The sequence below is a fragment of the Kockovaella imperatae genome (genome assembly GCF_002102565.1).
Source record: "Kockovaella imperatae strain NRRL Y-17943 chromosome Unknown BD324scaffold_13, whole genome shotgun sequence".
Classification (NCBI taxonomy): Eukaryota; Fungi; Basidiomycota; class Tremellomycetes; order Tremellales; family Cuniculitremaceae; genus Kockovaella; species Kockovaella imperatae.
Genome location: NW_019028953.1, coordinates 526,069 through 545,619, shown reverse-complemented (window position 1 = coordinate 545,619; position 19,551 = coordinate 526,069). Strand labels below are relative to the sequence as shown.

General features: G+C 52.8%; 7 protein-coding genes across 7 annotated transcripts; 2 read left to right on the top strand and 5 right to left on the bottom strand.

The window, feature by feature from the left end:
- Positions 1–272: 272 nt before the first annotated feature.
- Positions 273–2,217, bottom strand: BD324DRAFT_657709 (hypothetical protein; the record flags this gene model as incomplete). The annotated part of the gene is made up of 8 exons (XM_022018868.1): positions 2,030–2,217; positions 1,819–1,984; positions 1,591–1,778; positions 1,462–1,550; positions 1,290–1,424; positions 957–1,064; positions 812–915; positions 273–766 (listed from the first exon to the last, which is right to left on the bottom strand). The coding sequence occupies exons 1-8, from the start codon at positions 2,123–2,125 to the stop codon at positions 273–275; spliced, it is 1,380 nt and encodes a 459-aa protein (XP_021869082.1). The 5' UTR covers positions 2,126–2,217.
- Positions 2,218–2,358: 141 nt separating this feature from the next.
- BD324DRAFT_635283 (hypothetical protein) lies at positions 2,359–4,864 on the top strand. The gene is made up of 14 exons (XM_022016799.1): positions 2,359–2,408; positions 2,448–2,460; positions 2,498–2,534; positions 2,571–3,007; positions 3,045–3,168; positions 3,207–3,398; positions 3,440–3,468; positions 3,518–3,676; positions 3,714–3,828; positions 3,865–3,959; positions 4,009–4,183; positions 4,222–4,525; positions 4,565–4,634; positions 4,687–4,864. Exons 1-12 carry the CDS (start codon positions 2,390–2,392, stop codon positions 4,366–4,368), a joined length of 1,542 nt encoding a protein of 513 aa, XP_021869081.1. The 5' UTR covers positions 2,359–2,389; the 3' UTR covers positions 4,369–4,525; positions 4,565–4,634; positions 4,687–4,864.
- A 26-nt stretch (positions 4,865–4,890) lies between these two features.
- Positions 4,891–6,833, top strand: BD324DRAFT_604389 (cyclophilin-like domain-containing protein). The gene is made up of 8 exons (XM_022013981.1): positions 4,891–5,005; positions 5,060–5,079; positions 5,133–5,153; positions 5,198–5,413; positions 5,463–5,555; positions 5,606–6,025; positions 6,076–6,197; positions 6,246–6,833. The coding sequence occupies exons 1-8, from the start codon at positions 4,934–4,936 to the stop codon at positions 6,815–6,817; spliced, it is 1,536 nt and encodes a 511-aa protein (XP_021869080.1). The 5' UTR covers positions 4,891–4,933; the 3' UTR covers positions 6,818–6,833.
- Position 6,834: 1 nt separating this feature from the next.
- On the bottom strand, positions 6,835–7,873 carry BD324DRAFT_635246 (putative multi protein-bridging factor 1). Its single transcript, XM_022016798.1, has 6 exons — positions 7,725–7,873; positions 7,505–7,583; positions 7,378–7,440; positions 7,258–7,330; positions 7,099–7,204; positions 6,835–7,043 (listed from the first exon to the last, which is right to left on the bottom strand). The coding sequence occupies exons 1-6, from the start codon at positions 7,725–7,727 to the stop codon at positions 6,909–6,911; spliced, it is 459 nt and encodes a 152-aa protein (XP_021869079.1). The 5' UTR covers positions 7,728–7,873; the 3' UTR covers positions 6,835–6,908.
- Positions 7,738–10,128, bottom strand: BD324DRAFT_663244 (caspase domain-domain-containing protein; the record flags this gene model as incomplete). Its single annotated transcript, XM_022018904.1, has 14 exons — positions 7,738–8,013; positions 8,071–8,188; positions 8,238–8,285; positions 8,333–8,444; positions 8,491–8,526; positions 8,576–8,698; positions 8,746–8,818; positions 8,894–9,006; positions 9,060–9,207; positions 9,258–9,339; positions 9,394–9,419; positions 9,478–9,567; positions 9,601–9,827; positions 10,028–10,128. 14 exons carry the CDS (start codon positions 10,126–10,128, stop codon positions 7,982–7,984), a joined length of 1,329 nt encoding a protein of 442 aa, XP_021869078.1. The 3' UTR covers positions 7,738–7,981.
- A 178-nt stretch (positions 10,129–10,306) lies between these two features.
- Positions 10,307–13,766, bottom strand: BD324DRAFT_635239 (hypothetical protein). Its single transcript, XM_022016797.1, has 7 exons — positions 13,350–13,766; positions 13,037–13,216; positions 12,965–12,978; positions 12,856–12,899; positions 10,748–12,766; positions 10,607–10,699; positions 10,307–10,542 (listed from the first exon to the last, which is right to left on the bottom strand). The coding sequence occupies exons 1-7, from the start codon at positions 13,424–13,426 to the stop codon at positions 10,351–10,353; spliced, it is 2,619 nt and encodes an 872-aa protein (XP_021869077.1). The 5' UTR covers positions 13,427–13,766; the 3' UTR covers positions 10,307–10,350.
- A 1,476-nt stretch (positions 13,767–15,242) lies between these two features.
- On the bottom strand, positions 15,243–17,444 carry BD324DRAFT_137053 (hypothetical protein). Its single transcript, XM_022012007.1, has 3 exons — positions 16,184–17,444; positions 15,756–15,845; positions 15,243–15,693 (listed from the first exon to the last, which is right to left on the bottom strand). Exons 1-3 carry the CDS (start codon positions 17,194–17,196, stop codon positions 15,528–15,530), a joined length of 1,269 nt encoding a protein of 422 aa, XP_021869076.1. The 5' UTR covers positions 17,197–17,444; the 3' UTR covers positions 15,243–15,527.
- Between the last annotated feature and the right edge of the window lie 2,107 nt (positions 17,445–19,551).

Here is a 19,551-nt window from a genome sequence, read left to right as displayed (position 1 = left end):
TCCACCGCATCATTTGGGAAGCAGTGGATGGACGATGTGAGTCTTGAGTGATCCAGACGGACCGGTAAGAGATGCTCGAGGAAAGGCATCATGGACCCCGCGGCGATCGGCAACAGGGCCAAATCAGGGGAGCCACAGCGCGTGCTTATCTCTGAGGTGTGAGTTCTGTTGAGGCACGAGAACTCGCCTGAGAAGATCGGACACGCTGGTCCATCTGGACTCGACCGATATCCTGTGTCACTGACTGATGAGTCATTGCCACATGTGTCGTCTCACCCTCCAAAGTATATCCTCCATGGTTCCTCTCCAGGTCGTGGGAGCTCAAGGAACCAACTTGACCAAAGAGTTCGATTCCGCTTGAATGGATTCCGACCTGAGCAGTGCTGAGCCGGTGTGCAAACGAGGCGAATATAGCTGAGCTGCTCTTGCTTCTCGTTCACAGCCTCCTCGCGGTCTTCCATCGTCTTCGACGGCTCATTGACTAATGTCGGTGACGACGCAATGGACACCGAGTCTGAGGCACCGTCCCTTTGGATCACAGGGGTCCCCGCAGCCATGCCTGTACAAGCTGAGAGAATGATCTCTGAGGGCTCGGAGATGGTAGTCCTCATTCCTGTTCGGTGCCAGATACTCTCCTCCCACCAGGCCATCTCGACAACCCTGTCCTCAACTACTCCAAAGTGTTCCAATATCCTTCTCAGGCCCAAAGGGACGAAATATCGTACTCCTACAAAGTGGCGCTCGATATTCTGGATCGACTTTTTGTCTAAATGGTCGTCTTTGGATCAGCTCGGCGAGCGACCAGACTCACAATGATCGTGAGATATGACCACAATATGCACGAAGGGTAGATCACTGATTCTACATGGAGGGTCGAGTCCCCTTTTTGGACCGACCAGCGGACAAGGAGAGCATCTTGTGTAACTCAGTCCTGTCCTGGCCCATCCCATGCTCACCTCTTTGACCAGACGGGGTCGAAAAGTATCGATATGCCCCTGCATTGGAGATACACCGTTGCGTGACCTATCCACAAGACTCTGAGCTCGTCGCTGCCCAGCTCGAAGCTTGGGGTTGCACTCGAGATCGGGAAGGGCATGTTACTCCTGATTGTGGCATCGAACCCAATCGAAAAGAGCATGGCTTTAAGGCTCGGAAGTCTGTAGGACTGCCATGGATTCTCGAATGTCTTCATCATGGTCTTGCTTGCTTGGTTGCTCCAGGATCGATTCGAGCCGGATGTTTTGCCATGGCGCAGTGCTTCAAGCTCTCAAGGACTCATCGGAACACACAAAAGAAGCTGCCTCATTCGAAAAGGGGCAACGCGTCTGAGACTTTGTCTGTCCTTTCGCGACAAACTCCAGACCCTCCCTTTCATTGCACCGAGGTGAAAAGGATATAGCATCTTAGGAGACTCCTCTCTCTCTCTGCGTTCTATGTATAGTACTGAGGGTAGTCTCTCACTTTCTGACGTACGTGGCCTGGTCCTCGCTTCTAGACTCTAGATCATAAGACCTCCTTTCAGCAAGCTCCATCAGTGTTTTACGCCACACCTTTGGAAGAGTTAGTCTCTTCGAGGTTCACAACACTCACTTGGGTTTCATCTCGTGATCTTGCACGATACATCTCGAATCCCAGATACCCAAGTAGAATGACAAACCATGTAAACGCTATCCAGATGAAACCGAATGAAGCTTGAAGTTCTGAGCAGACACCGGCGAGGCCCTGTTGGGGGCTTCCCGAACAGCCTGAGCGACTTTGCGAAGTGAGATCGCCAGAGACTGGGGCTCATCAGCATTCCCCCACAGAACAAGGACTCACCTAGCCACAGAATCGAGGAAACGAGCAAGACGACCATCTCCGTCGTGATGTTTAGGTTTACCCCGAAGTATCTGAAAGCTAGGAGGACCATCTCTGTTGACAATGTCCAGGCACCAACAAAGATATTGAAAGAGAAGGCTTGTGCTTGATAGTGAATGGGCTCGACCTGAAGGCGAATCAGCCGCTATCTTTCGGGAGCGAGCGGACTCACCGATCGCCAGACGTGGACTGATAGTGCCAACATGATCGCCCCTACGATGGTGAGGACGATTGCGGAGCAATTTCGAATCATGAGTGCGCTCAACATTGTGGAATTAGCAAGTAGTGGCGAGCGCTCTAGGGTAGAGGTGATGATAACAGTGGCTTGACTCTGGAAGCCTCACAACAAGACCTCTTCATATTATATATTTTTCTTCGCCAGCGCTAGATCTCACTGCCACTCGGCGACCGAAAGGTCTCGCCGCGCGCTAATCTCGGTCGCCGCGCTCACGTGGAACGGTCGCCGCACCATGGATATCTTATTTCCACCTGCAGACTGCATGATGGTGAGCTGCTCACTCATGCTTGCATCATGAGACCCGGGAGATATCGTAGGTACCCTCTGGCAGCCACTTGCTGATATCATACAGGTCCGCTGGCACGGTTCGTCCATCTTTAGCAAAGTCCACTGACCCGGCAGGGGAGACGCTTGTCAAACTTGCAAGTCGAGGAAGGTTGTAAGTGTGGCTACCAGGTACCTCGGCTGATGACAGCGATGTCCTGGTGAAAGACCATCTTGTACTCGCTGCATACGTCTTGGGAAAGAGTGCACGTATCCGGGAACGGCTGATCCACCACAACCTCTCGGTCCCTCCTCTTTCTCCCTCCGTCCGGACACTGCTCCCTCGACAGCCGTTTCGGCAAGTACATCCAGCCTGACCACCCCTGTGCCCGGTTGCACACCACAAGAAATCACTGCGTTCGACGATATATTCAATTACATTTCACCTGACTCCATTAACACTCCTGCCAGCTCATTCAGTCTACCGGCAGCAGCGGAGATCTTTGGTATCATCCCGAAGGCCGATAATGGTCTTCCGGAGTTGCCTTCAGGGTGGAACTGGGACTGGAATACTATAGACCTGGAGCAGCTGTTGGGACCACAGGATTCGGGCTCGGCCAATCTGAGCGATGATGATCGCGATCACTTGTGAGCGGAACCCCTTCGAACAGAAGCTGAGCTAGAGGCTACTCTTGTACTTTTCGACATTCAACCTTTTCGGTTTGCAGGTTCATTTCCCAACCTTCTATGCCAATCTCCGCTCATCGAACGTGGAGGAAAGACCACATTCATGCCTGCTATATTCTATGGTGAAGCAATTGCCATGCTCAGACACTCACGTATGCAGTTTCTTGTTTCATGCTGCTCTTCCGATCGGACATACCTTCGCCAAAAAGAAGACCTCTTCCATTCTCTCGCCAGATCCGAAATGGAAAAAGCCTTGATGCCTCCGATTGCATCATTGTCATATCTCTACGATGCCCTCAGGGCGGGTACACTGATCGCACTATGGTTGTTCCACAAAAGCCGACTTGTAGAGGTGAGACTGGAGTTTCGAGTCTCGTGCTGACGATCCTTCAGGCCTGGGCGATGCTGGGACAAAGTGCCAGGTAAGGAAGCTCCTAGGTGCTAGCTCCAAGATCACTGAGATCGTTTTAGGCTCGCTATCGTCTGCGGCCTCCACCAAATCCCCTCCTCGACTTTTGAGACCGATGTGGCTCCTGGCTCGCCCCAATGGCGCCGCCGAGGACGCAACGTCTACTACGATGGGCCAGTCCCGAAATCTAGGGTCGAGCTTGGAGAGCATATCAATGCCTTGTGAGTGAGAGAGTTGGCTTGCCGGCTAACGACGTAGCTGGTGTCTTTTCAACCTGGATCGTTGCGCTGCGACAGCCTTACATTGGGATGCCTCATTTGAGCTGTCGAAAGTCACCACGCCTTTGCCGAGAGCTTGGTCAGAGTACGAAGAAGTGGGTCATGGAGAAAGCCAGTCCTGACGATAGAAGGACCATTGTCATGGACAGGAATGTGATGAGCGGCTTGCTTCGTTATTTTCCGAAGAGAAGCGTACAAATTGCGGAAGGGACCATCGGACTGAATAGTGAGCGATTCGATCTCTGTGCCAACTGTCCGGTCACACACCGTCTCAGCTCTCACTTGATCAAAAGTGTCGTCCTGATGCACTGCGCGGCCACTGGCGAAGCGTGTGACCCGGCCATCCAGACCGCTCTGAACCGATTCAACCAAGAGCTCGATCCTCGGTGGAAGCAGGCATCGGTGGACGAGCGAGGCACAAAGACTATAGGGACTGGGGCCGCATCATTGGTACGCCTCCACGCTGGACGATACTGATCGAGACACAGCAGTTCATCCTCCTCGGCGCTGAAATGTACCTGAAAGGTGCGGATTTGAACGCGACTGCCAATGCCGAGGTCCTGCAAGTACTTAGACGTATGCTCGGCGTGCTTGTACTGCTGAGAGAAAAAGTGAGCCTGATGCCGGCACCATAGGTTGATTGACATGCAGAATTTGGGTGACTACGGCATGTTTATCACCACGTAAATACATATGCCAGGCCCTCGACTGATGCTCCTAGGATCTGGATCCGAATGGCTCGATTGCTCATGATCGAAAGCAAACGTTTGGACCGTGAAGGAGAAGACTTTGGTATGTTGTCCAGAGTGGCTCGAGCATTGACTTTCGTAGCTGCTGCGTCGCTAGTGAAAGATGTCCTGTTCATCGTCGAATACCTTCGTCATTTTCGCTTGGCGGTGGTGTAAGTCACCCACCCTCCTGACCGTGTGAATCTCTGCGCTGATGGAACACAGTCAACAATCGATCATCGATATTGAGCATTGGACGGAAATGCCTACTGACGAGTTTTTCAAGCTGGAGCTGTCCTCTTAGGGCCGCATCCGATGCATCACTTTCATCATGCTCTCCGCGTAGACAGAATGCCACGCGCCACGAAAGACCTCCGAACCCAATTTATGCATTCTTGCGGAGAAATTCAAGTCCATTCATTTCCTTCCAGTACATATTGTCCACCACATTGCTGCAATCCAAGCGTCCATCATGACCAGTGCTCCGTTACCGAGAACCTTCATCGACTTTGAGGTCGGAGGTGAGCCAAAAGGGCGCGTCGTGGTCAGTCTATCAAGCCCAGTAAAACTGATGTCGACGAGCTGACGGGAAAAACAGTTTGAGCTTTTCGCAGACCGGTATGTTCACGAGGACACTCATTATCAGGGGACACGCTGATGCGGACTCGCAGCGTTCCGAAGACAGCTGAAAAGTGAGGTTGTCATTATAGCCGAACCACCCAGCTCACGAGCCCAGCTTTCGGGCACTATGTACGGGTGAAAAGGGAATCTCTCCCATCTCAAATGTTCCTCTACATTACAAGAACTCGATTGTCCATCGAGTCATTGACGAATTCATGATTCAAGCTGGGGACTTTACGAAGCGAAATGGGTCAGGTGGAGAGAGTATCTACGGCGGCATGTTCGCGGATGAACGATTAGAAGGCGAGGGTTGTCAAGTGGACAAGGCGGGGTGAGAAAGAAACACATACCTCAGAGACAGTATGCTAAGTATGCCCCAGTTTGCTCGTCATGGCGAACAGAGGACCAAACACCAATGGATCTCAATGGTTCGTGACGCTTGCACCGGCTCCTCATCTGACTGGAAAGCACGTGTAAGCCGTACATTTAGCCAGCAGGCCCTGATGCTGATGATTATCTCCAGCGTGTTTGGACGGGTGATTCATGGATTCGAAATTATCGAGGCGATAGGGAAATTGGCGACGGACGATAGGGACCGTCCGTTGTCACCTGTCACTATCATTCACTGTGGCGAGCTTGAATTGAGGAAAGCACCCGCGAAGAAGTTGAGGACGACGAGTCCGACATCATCTGTGGAGAGGTCTCCTCCTCGCAGAAGAGCTGCATCACGGTCAGTCTCACCTCCTAGGCGTGCGATACGTAGTCCACAGTCGGACGGCGAGCGCAGGGAAAGAGCGCATATCGACAGTGAAGAGGACAGCGAGAGGGAAGAACGCAGACGCAGAAGGGAGAGAAAGAGGCGTGAGAAGGAGGACAGACGGGAGAGTCGGAAGGAGAGGAAGAGAGCTGGAAGGGAAGAAACGGAGGCGGAACTGGACGCAAGGTGAGTCATTGAATATGCAACTTGCTGCTTGCTGAGTTCTCTTGTGCCAGACTTGAACGCGAGGAGAAGGAGCAGCTCGAGAAGGCACGTCTGGCAAAGCTGGAGGCGATGAAGAAACAGATCGAAGAGGATCGTCAACGAGCTCAAGATTCTGGGGAGGTGGTGTACAAAGGTGAGGTGATCTTTGAGTCGGAGGACAGGGATCACTGATAGACCGCAGGGCGCGGTGCGATGCGGTATCTTGATCCGGAATCCGCTATGGCTAAGCGCATGCCGACCAATTACGATTCTCGTACACCGGACATTCGTGCCAGGCATCCTCCGAGGGGTTTTGGTGGTCCCCGCGGTGGGGTCAACGGCAGTGGTCCGGGAGAGGGAGGTAGATGGGAGAGAGGGATGGATGTGAGACCCAATTTTGCAGCGGAAGGAGAGAGGTTCAGACGTGGCAGCGAACGAGGGGATCGAGCGAGCGAGAGGGACAGACAAGATCGAGAACTCGACCGGTACAAGGTCAAAGGCCGCTCAGGAACAGGAGACGATATCGGTCGAGAGGGACGTAAGAGGGACTGGGATGATTGGCGATCGGGTCGAGGAGCAATGTACGGAGAAGGTAGGAGAGTCGACGAGCAAAGACGGAGTAGTAGGAGCCGCACCAGGTCGAGAAGTGCCAGCCCGAGGCGAGCAAGCCTGGACCATCGAAGCCCGAGCCCAAAAATGCGAGCTGAGAGTCCTCTCCGTGGAGACAAGAGCGATGCGAGCGGAAGCGACATGGTGATGGAGGATGATGATTGACCCGCTTGTCAGTTATACTGCAATGTCTAATGCATGAGAGGATTGAAGAATTGGCTACATTGCGTCGTTTTCGTTTGTTGGGAGTTTCCTACTACTTCTTCTTTGGCCCTCCCAATGGAGTACCAATAAGATCAGGCGCACCTCTCAGCTTGACACCGACGACTCGCTCAATCTTGCCTAAAAGCTGTTGATTCGGTACAGCTCGGCCAGCTTCAAGGTCGGCGATCTGTACGACGCCTAGTCAGTGATCTTGCCTAATGAGCGCAGCTCCGAATTCTCACATCGGATGGTTTGGCGTTGACAGCAGTGGCGAGATCCTTCTGAGTCATACTTTTTCCATCGGGTTTCGTTTTGGCAGCACGAGCCTGAGCAAGGGCTTTGGCAACGCTGGGACGAGATGCGCATCAGCGCATTTCCATGATCGCTGAATGGTAGCTCACGATTGATCCACCTTCTCAGGTGGTTTGGGAGCATCGTCCAAATCCAACTTGGCTTTACGTTGGTAATCGGCCGCTGACAGATGTGAGCGAGAACCCGAGCTTATCGGGGGGAGAACTTACGACCCTTGGTTTGACTACGGTCTTTGGCTGTAGTCTCTAGGGCGGTACCAGAACGCTGAGCAACTAAGAGGGATGATGGGCGGAAGAGGTCGCATCGAAGGCTAGGGGGCCTAGTATCGCTGCTCACTGTTCAATGCAGCTCCTTTCACGGCAGTGGGTCTGTTTCGACCCTGGCCAATGATGGTGGGTTTGTCCCAATCGTCAGACTGGACGACAAGTTACGATGACAGGAGGTGAAAAGTGAGCAGAGCCATCGAGATGATCGGGCAAAAGCGATGTAGCGAGGCAAGAAGGCAAAAACAACCTGTTCAGCCGACAGGTCGTGTGTCCGGAATTGGCGTGCTCACCATGATTATTTCGTTGAGAGGGTGTTCTGAAAGTCAATTGAGATGAGGTCAAATGTAGGGACGGAGCACTGAGTCTGACCTCTGTCCTTGCAGTCGTGTGCGTTGTTCGATGGTCTGATTTGAAGTCGAAGAAAGTGCAACAAACTGATTCATTTCAGATCAAAGAGAGACTCGAAAGGTTTCTAGAATGACGTTACAAAATTCCACGTGGCACTCGGAGCCGAGAGCTTGTGGAGCGAGCGGGGAACACATATCGTCTAGCAGATGAAGAGCACATTGGTGTCCATGGCTGAGCAAGCGGCGAATCAACTCATGCGAGCACTAGATGGTAGTCAAGATAGCTCACGATGACTGGCAGAAAGCTGAGGCTTTTGATCATATCGTCCTCGGAGTTCATCTCGGATCGTGTTGAGAAGCTGAACATAGCTTTGTTGAGGGTATTTGGTCAATGCAGCGATGAATGCCTGAAGCGAGTTTAGCGACGATCAGGTTCCATGCAGCAGATAAGCCCACGTATGACATTGCTCCTGTGGCTCTACCGGCTTCTTGAGTATCGGCACTCTATTCGATGTGAGCTACTCCCCGTGACCCTATAGAGAGGTCCTCACCGTCTGAGAATCCTTGCATCCCGACCACATGACGACGTCCGCGGGACTTGTCTTACTCTGGATAGTCCGCTCCCTAGCTCCAGAGTTCTGATTCATCATCTGCTTGCCGAGCCTACGATCCCGTTAGTCTATAGCCCGGAGGTGTGTAATAGACTCACGAGAAGACACCGCTGATAGCGCCTCCAAGATCGCCCCTTGTATGTTCTCAGCAATGAAACAAGCTGCACACAGTGACGAACCCACCTCAAATAGCTCATACCCGCCCCTAAGATACCTTGACCAGCTTCAGCGAGAAGGTTGGGCTCCTTGATGACTCCTTCAGTGGAGTAGATGTAGGGAAGGTCGAGGCATGATCCGGAGTGACAGCTGGGAGAGAAGAGTCAGTGGCTGGATGGAGAGGCAGGACGACTTACGAGTCGAAGATAGCAGTCAGTCGGCATCCGGGAGGCAGAGGTCGAACCATGATCTCGTGTCTGTTCGTGTCAGCTGGTAACATTGATTTATGTCGACTGACACTGTCAATTGGTCAGGCGAGGTTTCCCAATGGCGACGTGAACTCACAGTCATCATCCACGATATGACCCGACTGTTTAAAGTCAACAGGGTAAATAACCTCATCATAGCCGTCATCTTCATCTCCATCGAGATCCTTGGTCTGTCCGCCGTGTCCAGAGCTGATGAGCACTGGGTCAGGTGAGGTGTTCTGCCAGCTTCGGTGAGAACTCACTAGTGGAAGAAGAGCGCGTCGTTCGGCTGAGCACCTGCAACTAGCCATTGCATGGCTTGAATCATATTGGCTCGTGTGGGGATCTGTCGTGGGTTTTGAGCGTCATCCGTCAACATGACGATATCTTCGGGGCGATACTGATATCGCTCTGCGAACTATAGTCAGCTGCATTCAAGTGAGAAGCATGGGTCGACTGACCGATGAGGAACTTTTGGACATTTCGAGCATCATTGATGCAACCTGCCAATTGACTGCTTGATCCAAAGTAGTTGATACCGATCTGCCCGGGAGTCAGAGAAGATCATCAAGCGTCTACGTGGGAGGCTAGACTCACACAGAGAGCCTTGCGTCGACCGGTACCTGAGTTTCCCCACGATGTCAGCGAAAGCTGCACGGTCTTGGCAAGGACTTCACTTACATTGCGAGTACTGGAAGAAAGGTCTGGATTGGCCTCCGCCTCCATTTTGAAACTGAGGTCCATACTGCTGTTGCTGCGTCGGGGGTCGGACTAATCGAGCACAGTCAGTCGATGGTCTCATACGAGTATAAGGCGCGCCAGGCTCACTTGGAGGAGGTCCGAAAGGCGCTCCTTGACCCTGTTGACTCTCGTTAGGTGGCCTGTAGCCCGCTGCAGTCTGATGATACTGTTGAGGGGGCGGTGCGCCTGTGGGTGGAGCCCATCCACCTCCTCCTTGATGAGGCGGAGGGGGAGCATTATATTGGGTCGGAGGAGGCGGATAATACTGATTCTGTCCTAGTGAATTGTACCTGGAGAGAGGCAGACAGTCAGATCGAGTAGCTCATGAAAGTGTGAGAAAGTAGCGATAGGGTGGATGGACCGAGCTGAACCACAGCCCCGGTCACGCAGACGCTGCCCTGCACAGAGCAGTGCGCATTGAGGAATATCCATAGAGGACATGTATTCTAGATCACTCCCAGGGTCCGTTTGTGAAGCCAATCCCACTTACCCATAATTCGGAGGAGGGGGTGCTTGACCCCACTGAGGAGGGGGCGGATTGTTACTATATTGCCCATGCTGCGATTGACCGGGGAAAGACGACCACGACATGGTGGGATATATACAGGTCTAATCTTGGTCACCAGAACCGATCGAGCCTTTGTCTCCAGCCTGATGATTATGTCTGTACAAGAGTAGAGATGAACGTTGATGCCGGTTCAGTGGACCGAGACCGGGCTGATCGCAGGTCACACAAAGTGCCCGAAAGTGGCGTTCTGTATCATTCGAGCCGGCGCGAACGATCTGCATTATATAGCTACATATGTCATACACTCAGGCTCTCTCCATAGCCAGCGCAAGTCCTTCCAGGACCGTCTCGCGATCCTCATGTCCATCTGTAAAGAGGAAATAGGGCTCTCCATCCCCAGCGGTGATTTTAAAACTCTCCTGAACTTGAGATTCTTCATAGGTATGAGAGACCTTGGCATCGTTCCCTAGGTGGATGGTCTGGATAGGTGCAGGGTCCTGCGGCGGCATGAGGTCAGAATCAGAATGGAATCGGTAGCATTATTGACTGGTTGTCACTCACCACTTCCGACTTGAATAGATCCAGTTTGTCCTTGTACAGGTTGAAATGTCTCCTCCGCCACGTCGGGGATTTCATCGTCTGCACCGTGATCCACTGCAAATCAAGTGAGCATGAGGTGTGTCACGTAGACGGAGCACTCACCCCGCTCAACATGATTCCTCCGTTTTGCTTGCCTCTGACCATACTCTCTCTCACTTGAGCTTTACGTTGTCGCTCCAGCTCCTCTTGCTCCGCTTTGAGCCTCTGCTCCTCCGCCTCTTTCTCGGCCTGTATCCTCCTTTCCTCTTCAATCTTCCTCAACCTTTCTTCCTCTGCCCATCGAGCCTGTTCCTCCCTCGCAAAATGTTCTTGCTCCTCCTTGACTCGCAGCTCTTCCTCCTCCCGGTCCAATCTCGCTCGTTCCTCTGCCACTCGCTTTTCTTCTTGGGCCAATCGCTCGCGTTCTTCGGCTACTCGTTCTTCTTCCTGAGCGACACGTTGCTCCTCTGCCTTGAGACGCTCCTCCTCTTCTTTCATGCGTCTATCTCCGTCGTCAGCTGCTTGTCCCGACACCAGACTCCCGGCGACGAGTCCCACGCCAGGTCCAGCGACTCCAGCTTCGGCGAGACTCAATTCGGTCATCTTCTCCTTGACTCCCGTTGCCTGTTCCAGTTCGCTAGGACTTAGACCCTGATGTGGGGCTGCTTCCTTCTCAGGGGCCCTGTCATTTACCGATAAAGGTGGCTCACGCGGATCAGGTCGGTCGTACGGTAATCCCTCCTCTTCTTCACCGTCCTCGAGGTGCGAACCTCTGTCAATTACCGTCACGTTTTGTTCGAAATCGTGCTGGTCCGCCAGCCTTTCCTGATCTCTTAGTTCCATGTCCTTCCTCACTCGTTCCTGTATCTCCATCTCAGTCTTGACGCTCTTCTGACTGGCCGCAGTCATGGCGAGTTTCGCCGAAGGAGAAGGTGAGATCCCACCACCATCACCTCTACCAGCGCTGCTTGGTCTGCTGCGACCATCCGCTTGAGGCGAGAGAGGTAGAGTGCCGATATAGTTCTGTCCTGTACCATAATGTGCACCAGGTGCGGGTTCGTGACCACTTCCGAAACGGCGGGGAGACGGCGTCGAGTCTTTCGGAGGCAATGGCGGAGGTGCATCCGCGTCTTCGGCAGCGCGTTCATCTATCCTCGGTGTAGTCGGTGGAGAAGACGTATGCGTACTGTTCCCGGATACTCTCCTCCCAAAATTCTTGACGAGCTGGGAGCTGAAGAATCGAGACTTACCGGGACTTCCGGGGCTCTTGTTGGATCGAGTGGAGGGCGATTGATCATCTCGCGGGCTCCCATTATGTCCGTTCGAATCTGTAGGTGTGAACACCGTCACGGAAGGCGATTTGGGAGACGTCGAGCTGCCTCGACCGAATGCCGCGCCGAGTGATCCAAGACGAGACGATAGACTGGTCTTGCGATTCCGCTGTTCGGGAAAGACATCGGTAGAGGATATACCTTTTGGGTCTAGAGGCCTGTCAGGGTGTATGACCGTGGGTTCGGAAGGAGGAGGGAGTCGATCAGATAACGGGGATACGGTGTGGATTTGAAGCCTGTCTGCGAGTGGAAGAGGAGCCGGTTGACCAGAAGGAGTAATGTTGCTGGGATGACTCGGATCATCGCCAATCATAGATGCAGGGGGCAAAGACGCTTCGGGCTCGGTGTGACCAGCTGCGAGAGCGAGGTCACGCTGAAGCTGAGGATTGATGGAAGTCGGCTGTGTAGGAAAGGTGGCAGGGTCGTTAGGCCGTGCCGAATCTTCAATGGACCTCGAATAATGATCCTGAGGTGGAGCTCTGCTTGACTCTAGGTCTAATGGAGGTCCAAGTTCTGGAGGGGGAGAAGGAGGCAAGACCATCTGTGCACCGGAAGTAGGCGTGTGGAATTGAGCGGTCGAGGTGTCTGTCAAATGGCCATCGTTCGACACGGTAGCTCCCTGGCCCGAACTTGATACAGATCGAGTTGGCTCGAGCAAATCCGAAGGGTTGGGATGGCCGGATGAAACAGGTACCAGACCTGTCATCCTGCTGGATCTGTCATCGTGAGCTTCCGGTAGGCCAAGTTTGTCCGCTACGAGCTCGTCGGTGAGCTCTGAAGCGGTTGAAATGGTGATGAGGGCAGAGTAGTCCTAAGAGGGTGAGAATCAGCGAGTATTAACTTGGTTTGCTCGTCATTGATTCCGCGGCTTTCCCCCTGGCTTGGGAATCAACCGCTCACCTGGAACAAGGTCGCAAATGCACGAGAGTGGACCACGGCTCGAGCTGATACGACACGTCAGTCAGTCAATCCGTCTCCCGAAAACTCGTTCAATCCGGCACAGTCTCACCCCTTCGGACACCACTGAACATATTTCTGTGAGCCCCAACGCCATGGTTCCAAGAACATCGCCTCCACTCACTTGATTCCATCTATCATGTACACTATGATCAATCCTTTCCCTTGGACATCGGCGTATCCATACACCAGCTCCTCCGTTGTAGAAGCGAGCGTATCTCTTATGCGAGAGATGGATGGGGATGATCCCGATGCGAGCGGGACGAGAACCGACGATGTTGAAGGGTCATAATGCGTTAGAAACCTGAATGATGACACGCTAGTCAGCTATGCCCTCTAACGTCACAAGAGTACAGAGCAAGGTAGTAGTCACTTTGACACTCAAAAGCTAGCTCCTCACACGAGCAGCGGTTGAAGTGCTTGAAACTCGAACTCACCAAGTGGTCTGGCTTGAAGGATCCAACACCTCTCTCTGGAGTCTCTGTATCTCTGGATCATTCAAGTCTACCGACATGGCTCGCAGCGACGTCCAAAGCCAAGTGATCAAAAGAAGGTAAGAATGGTGTTCGAACCAAATAAGAGGCCGATCAGACCGGGTTAAATGCGACGGTTTTGGGGCCGAAGGAGCGGGGCAAGGGGGATTATTGACCAGGCTATCACCCGATTGTTTTGGTCAGTGGGTTTGTGCGAAGGGGGGCGGACGGGACAGTTCAGGTCGATGTGATCTATCCAGGACTGAGCCGTAGAAGTTGTTGTAGATGGATCCCAAAAGCCTCTGTGTTGAATGGAACAAAGGGAAACAGGGAAGCTTGAAACCACACACACACATACACGGATCCTGAACCAAATTCCCCGGAAAGTTGCGTCATGGGATGAATGTCTCTATAAATCCTCGATATACATCGAATGTCCATGACCCTACTGAAGGCCTCTACGCTGTATATGCTCGTGTACACTCGGAGCAGCTCACAAGGGACTCTCGAAACCTAAACACATACACACACACACACACACACACACACACACACACACACACACACACACACACACACACTTTTATACCTTCTGTCTCCTTTGACACAAGCAAGCGCACACCATGTTCCTCCTCTCTCTTGGACTGCATCTCGCATTTCGGCTCACAGTCCCACCTCCTGCGTGGAATAGACAGACACCGAAGACGTTGCTGATCCCTCTCGCGACTGGCCTTTCTCCACACCCTCGCTGAACAGATCCAGGGCCTCTGGTGACGCAGTGAAAGACTTGGGTTGGGGGGCTCTGTGCTCCGAATTATGGATCGGTCGTCGGTACTCTTCGCTTAGCTCTTCCTGCGGCGTTTCCTGCCCTTTCGACACGGGAACCCCATCATTCAGTCGCCTGGGACTCTCGTCGTGCGTCGGGTCTTCCGCTGCGTCACTCTGCTGGAGGTTTGAAAATCCCAAGGAACCGATTGACCCATAGTACGTGCTTGCATTACTCTGTCCGCTCAAGTGCCGATTATGAGTCAAATGCGATCCATTCACCTTGGTCTCAGCCTGAACCGCGGACGCTGGTGAGCCATGTACCGCAGGTGGAGGAGCAGAGTTTGGAGTGGATTGTCGAGCCCCTGGCCAAGAATCGGAATCGCCAAGGAGTGGAGGAAGTACTGGATGATCACCGTTAGTGGCCGTCCACGGCAAAGACGACGTCGCGTAGTCGTTCGAGCCATTTCCCGCTAAACGCGTCATCGGTCCATATCCCACGCTGAGGCTTTGCGTCGCGTGATGACCAGGGGCGTGACTCAGCATGAGGGGATGTTTGAACCCGTTCGTTGTCGATGCGCTCAGGGAACGCAAATGGTGACGTACGTGGGGTCCACTTGTACCGGAGGGATATTGAGCGCTGTGAGACGGATTCAGGCTTGTGAATTCCATGCCGCTGTCGCTCGATGGAGGATTCTGAGACCCCACGGCGGAACGAGGCATCGAAAATGTTGAAGCGGTATTCGGCAGAATCCATCCAGTTGCCAGGCCTCCGAGGTGAACAGCATTAACAGCGTTGAGAGATTGAGCGGAAGCCAGGGGAGTGGGCAGAGATTCGAGTAGACCGTGAATACGAGTAAAAGCGTTCAATAGGCCCTGAGCGGGACGTCAGATATTTCCTCAAGGAACGGGATAACTTGACATACTGTCTTATCCCCTGTGATTTCGACTCTCCCGCCGTGACTCGCCTCTCCGCTGGTGAAGTCTCCGACGGGTTGCCAGCTTTGTCTGATACCATCTGAAGTGGCTTGCCAGCCCATGAAACGCGCTGAACCAGGTGCCAACTCAAAGTTCATAGCCACTGCATCTGTATTGAGAACAGGGTTGGATGTCCCTTGGATGTTGGCCATGGCGTTCGAATGGATGGGGATGACGACTTTGTATGTCTCGGACTGATGTACAACGTAGAGGTCGAGGACCGGTTCGTGGATGTTGAGTGAGACAGAGCAACCCAGGTCAGGTAGAGTATATCCTGATCCAGGGGTCAAGAATCGCGTCCAGTTGGCAATGGACAGGACCGTGATGGGGATGAGCAGTAGGTTGGCTAGGTTTGGAGAAGCAGTGTCAATCAATTTGAGATGGACGTGCAAGGCTCGCTTACTCACGATCATCATCATGTGCCAGTGCTTTTAGCGCTTCCGAGTTGACGCAACGTTTTGTTGCAGTGGCAGATACATTCCGAGTGGGCGGAGTCGATCGATCACGGACATCGAGCCGTTTCGGAAGATTGGCTTCTCGTTCCTTTGCACGGGATTTGGATCGTCTAATGATGCACGCAAGATTTGTCAGTGTGGGAAAACAGACCCTAATCCAAACCAGGCTGACCTATTCTGGAACCATATTTGCAAAGTCTTTGGCTTAACATCTGGTCCAAGTTGTCTAGCGAGCGCTTCGCGAGTGTGTGCGTCGGGATTTCTAAAGGCAGAGTCGAGATCAGTCCAGGTGATGCCCGTATCTGTGAAAGGGAAACCCACTTGTTCTCGTTGTACGATTTGACGAGGATGTCCAATTGCTCTTTGCTCGGTTTGAATCGTGCAGGCTTTGAATCCCCACCTCCGAAACCGAACCCGTCGCCGAAATAAGAATACGTCTGGGAAGGATGGAAGAGCATTCCACCACCACCGGCACCGAGATTGAGGGATTCCTTGTATCCTGGGGCCCGACTGTGTCGAGGAGAAGGATGAATGACTCGTTTACCATGATTGCTGCCACCTGTTGTATACGTATCCATGGGGTTCGGGGACAACGAGAACAGTGTTGACGACGAAGGCATTGACAGAGCCGGTGCCGAAGGCTGTCGCGCGACGCTTGGTCGATGATTCATGAGCGGGTACGGATTCTCATGCGTGGTGTATGCAGGTATGGGCGGAGTGTTCGGTGATGTCGATGGTGCTGTCGAAGAAGTCGTATTGATCGTGGCTGATCGCTTCCGGTTTTGAGGTACCAAGAGAGGGTAGGAGGCATGCTCTGAGCCTGATCCCAGTAACGCCTGGAAATGTGCTGACTGAGGTGAGGTCTGAGCGGTCGCGCATGTGCTCGTGTTGTTGGATGAATAGACGTGTTCAGGGCTCGAGGGCTGAGTCGAGCTGTCGTATGTGGCACTCGGATCGATGTAATAGTCCGACGGACCGAGATACGAGGGTGCAAGAGGTTGATGGTTTGCGCTTGGCATGTAGGTCGGCGGCCAGCAGGGACCTTGAGGTAGAGGCACAGACGTCATCGGATCGAATGTGCCACTGTGATCTGCAGAGGCTGGCATTTGACCTGTCGTAGGTGTATACAACCCGAACGGATTAAAGGGGACCGTTGTGAGGCCCAGAGTAGAGCACGTCCACTGTTCTGTTCCTGTGAGGGGTATCGTCGGGAAACAAGCGCCAGAGTCGGGCGTCGTTGAGGTCCAACACGGTGTCGTAAGGCTGGAGAATGGTGCAGACTTCGGAGCCAGCTGAGCGGAAGAAGGCGGAAGTTGTAAGAGGGAAGATGAAAAAGAGGACTTGTCAACGAGGGGAGCTGTGGTGATGCCACTTTGGTTCGTGGCGGCGAGCAGGCACTCAATAAAGGCGGGGTCAAGGGAGTCGGCAGGATGGGATTGTTCGATCTGGGGGGACCTGCTGGAAGACAAGTGGTGCTCCTTGGCAATGGAGGCCGAAGTGGATGACGAGGAGGTAGAAGGAGATTCAATCTTTTGAAAATGATCACTATCGTAACTGAAAGAATGATATCCCGTCGAGAGGGGACAATGATTGGATTTGGGTGAAGAGATCATGATGAAATAAATGAAGAGAACGAAGAGGAGGCGGAAAGAAAGGGTCAAGAAAGAGATTGGATATAGAATTAACGAGTATGAATTACAGGGGGATGAATGGACAAGGGGAGGCGAGCGAACAGGAGGTGCAGATCGAGGATGGAGGAGAAGATTGAATCAATGAATCTGAGAGGTTCAAAGGTCTAGACCCGAAGGACTGTGTTTTGAGTTGTGACTTGGGACTGGGTCGACGACTCTTCTACAGTCCCCGCGATTGAGGTTCCAAAACCTTTGATCGTCACTGACGCTGATCAAAGAAGGGGAAGGAAGAATTGAATGGCGTCGATCGATTCAGCGTTCGGTAGGTGCGTTCGTTCGTTCGTTTCTTCTTTTCTTTGAATATTGGCAGAGAGATTGGTTTGTCAGGAGAAGATTGCTATCTTGGTGTTTTCGACTAAGAAAGGATGGTAGGCAAATCTTGACGTAAGAAGCACCTGAAACAAAGGATCAGCCTGGGTTTACAGGCTTTGGAGCCGGATAATTGATTGCCCGAGGGACGCCAGTGAGTCAGTCAGACTGCGAATTGGCAAAATGAAGAAGGCAGCACAAGCCGTCAGAGCATTTGGCCCAGCCAAGATATGTGGCCTTGCCGCCCGTCGGCTGGGACTTGAACTTGCTCAAAGGATGCGATATGAAATAAAACTCACCGAAGCAAGATATTTTTCCCATACGAAGCGACCGAGCCAATGAAAGGTCTGGTCCGGGCCACTGTGCCACTGTCAAGCCGACCGACGAGTGGGGGCTTCCGGGTAAAGATCGATTGATTCGCCCGTGGTGTCGTTGCAGCCAATCGTGAAAGGCTTCGCGTGTGGGGTTCAGGTGCGTTTTATGAACGTGAGACGGGCCGGAGATGGCTGGTGGAGATAGAGCCGCTGAATCTGTCTGTGTTCGGTTTGCAGCTTGCGGCTCACAGGGACGAGTAGGAGACCGGTCGGCAATGCCTCTAATGCCTCCCGAAAGGGGAATGCGAGAGGAATGAGTGGATATAGGTAACACAAAGTCTTGAGGCTGTCGAGTTGTCTAGATTCGCGTGGTCAATGTCGACAAGAGATGAGGATGATGGTACAGGCCGCCAGAGCCTGGAAATCGTATTAACTCTGCCTTCACAAAGGATAAAGGAGACGTGAGTGGCCCCGTTGGAAACGCTGTTCGGAGCTCTAACCCTCAAAGTATCGAAGGATGTCTTGGGGTCGAGGTTCAGCGGGCCGCGAGGTGAATGAAAGAGGAAAGGCAGGTCCCGTTGAAGGGACCAGACGTGGTCTCTGGCGTGAGAGAAGTACAACACAAGAGAGAGAGAGGTCGAAGCTGGTGACTGAAGGACTTGTCAGTTTTCCAGGCGTCTGACGAGTCGTTTGTGTGGGTCCTGTCTTGTCCAAGCTAGATTATCCAGTCAAATGTGGATAGAGACGTCTAAAACGGCTCCTGGAGACTATTCCCCAATCGAGATCTTATCACTCACGAAGTAAACCGCACAGCGTTCGGATTTCATTGACAGTCATTCCTTGCTTTCTACCCACATAGATAGAGATCGGCAACGGCGGAAGGGGTGAATTCAACCAAAGTATCTTGATTGGAGGAAGGCGGAAACAAGAGTATCCTAGAGGTCTGGCGATCAGTTAACTCGAGGCGATGGTTCCCTTCGGGAAGACACGTTGACGAGACCAAGACGTCGATGGTGTGAAAGGAGGCAGGAGGCGTACAGCTTTCTCTGGTTCTGTCGATCAGCGCTGGCAAAGGCAGGCGGCTTCCTTGAAACACCGTTTGATTGAGATGTCGAGAGGAGCGGAAACCACCGCTAGCGGTGCTGAGATCGACAAGGCGGTTCGTCGATGAACAAGGAACAGCTCCCCCGGAATGATAAAAGGTATCGATTGGATATCAAGGATGGCTCAAAAGGAAGGTCGGGGTGTCGGACCATACGCTTTCTCGTCGATCCGTATAGGAAGAATGGGGTAGGTCAGTCGAGCAGACGAAGAGAAACAAAGGAGGCCGAGAGCTGGAATGAAAGAAGGAAACTGGCCAGAAGGACTCGTTCCGCCCTTCAACGGGTCACTTGCTTGCTTTGTCGTCTTGCTGTCTGTCTCTCTTGATGGACTAAAGGGGTTTTCACCGGGTACAACAGGCGATGAGGAGTATTGGAAGGGACGTTGAATATTCTAGCTGCCAATGTCAGCCAAGGTTACGATACCCTTCAGTCGTTCTTTCTTAGAGAAGAGGACACAGGGATAATCATATGAAGCGACTGAAGAGATGTCATGGAGAGCGAAATGTTTTTTGAACGACTCGAACTCACCTTTCTGGCGTCAACGTCGCTCA

Bases quoted from the DNA above. Each gene is read 5' to 3' on its own strand.
- BD324DRAFT_635239 (XM_022016797.1), bottom strand. From the start codon at position 13,426: ATGTCGGTAGACTTGAATGATCCAGAGATACAGAGACTCCAGAGAGAG. The intron at 13,217-13,349 runs GTGAGTTCGAGT...GTCATCATTCAG, and splicing joins CCTTCAAGCCAGACCACTTG to GTTTCTAACGCATTATGACC. The intron at 10,700-10,747 runs GTGAGTGCTCCG...CTTGATTTGCAG, and splicing joins GAGGAATCATGTTGAGCGGG to TGGATCACGGTGCAGACGAT.
- BD324DRAFT_604389 (XM_022013981.1), top strand. From the start codon at position 4,934: ATGACCAGTGCTCCGTTACCGAGAACCTTCATCGACTTTGAGGTCGGA. The intron at 5,414-5,462 runs GTGAGAAAGAAA...AGTATGCCCCAG, and splicing joins TGTCAAGTGGACAAGGCGGG to TTTGCTCGTCATGGCGAACA. The intron at 6,198-6,245 runs GTGAGGTGATCT...GATAGACCGCAG, and splicing joins TGGGGAGGTGGTGTACAAAG to GGCGCGGTGCGATGCGGTAT.
- BD324DRAFT_635283 (XM_022016799.1), top strand. The intron at 3,469-3,517 runs GTAAGGAAGCTC...AGATCGTTTTAG, and splicing joins ATGCTGGGACAAAGTGCCAG to GCTCGCTATCGTCTGCGGCC. The intron at 3,829-3,864 runs GTGGGTCATGGA...TGACGATAGAAG, and splicing joins CTTGGTCAGAGTACGAAGAA to GACCATTGTCATGGACAGGA.
- BD324DRAFT_137053 (XM_022012007.1), bottom strand. From the start codon at position 17,196: ATGATCTCTTCACCCAAATCCAATCATTGTCCCCTCTCGACGGGATAT. The intron at 15,846-16,183 runs GTTCTCGTTGTC...CTCTGCCTTTAG, and splicing joins ATGCCTTCGTCGTCAACACT to AAATCCCGACGCACACACTC. The intron at 15,694-15,755 runs GTCAGCCTGGTT...GTGCATCATTAG, and splicing joins CAAATATGGTTCCAGAATAG to ACGATCCAAATCCCGTGCAA.
- BD324DRAFT_635246 (XM_022016798.1), bottom strand. The intron at 7,441-7,504 runs GTGAGCAGCGAT...CATCCCTCTTAG, and splicing joins GAAAGGAGCTGCATTGAACA to TTGCTCAGCGTTCTGGTACC. The intron at 7,331-7,377 runs GTAAGTTCTCCC...CACATCTGTCAG, and splicing joins CCGTAGTCAAACCAAGGGTC to CGGCCGATTACCAACGTAAA.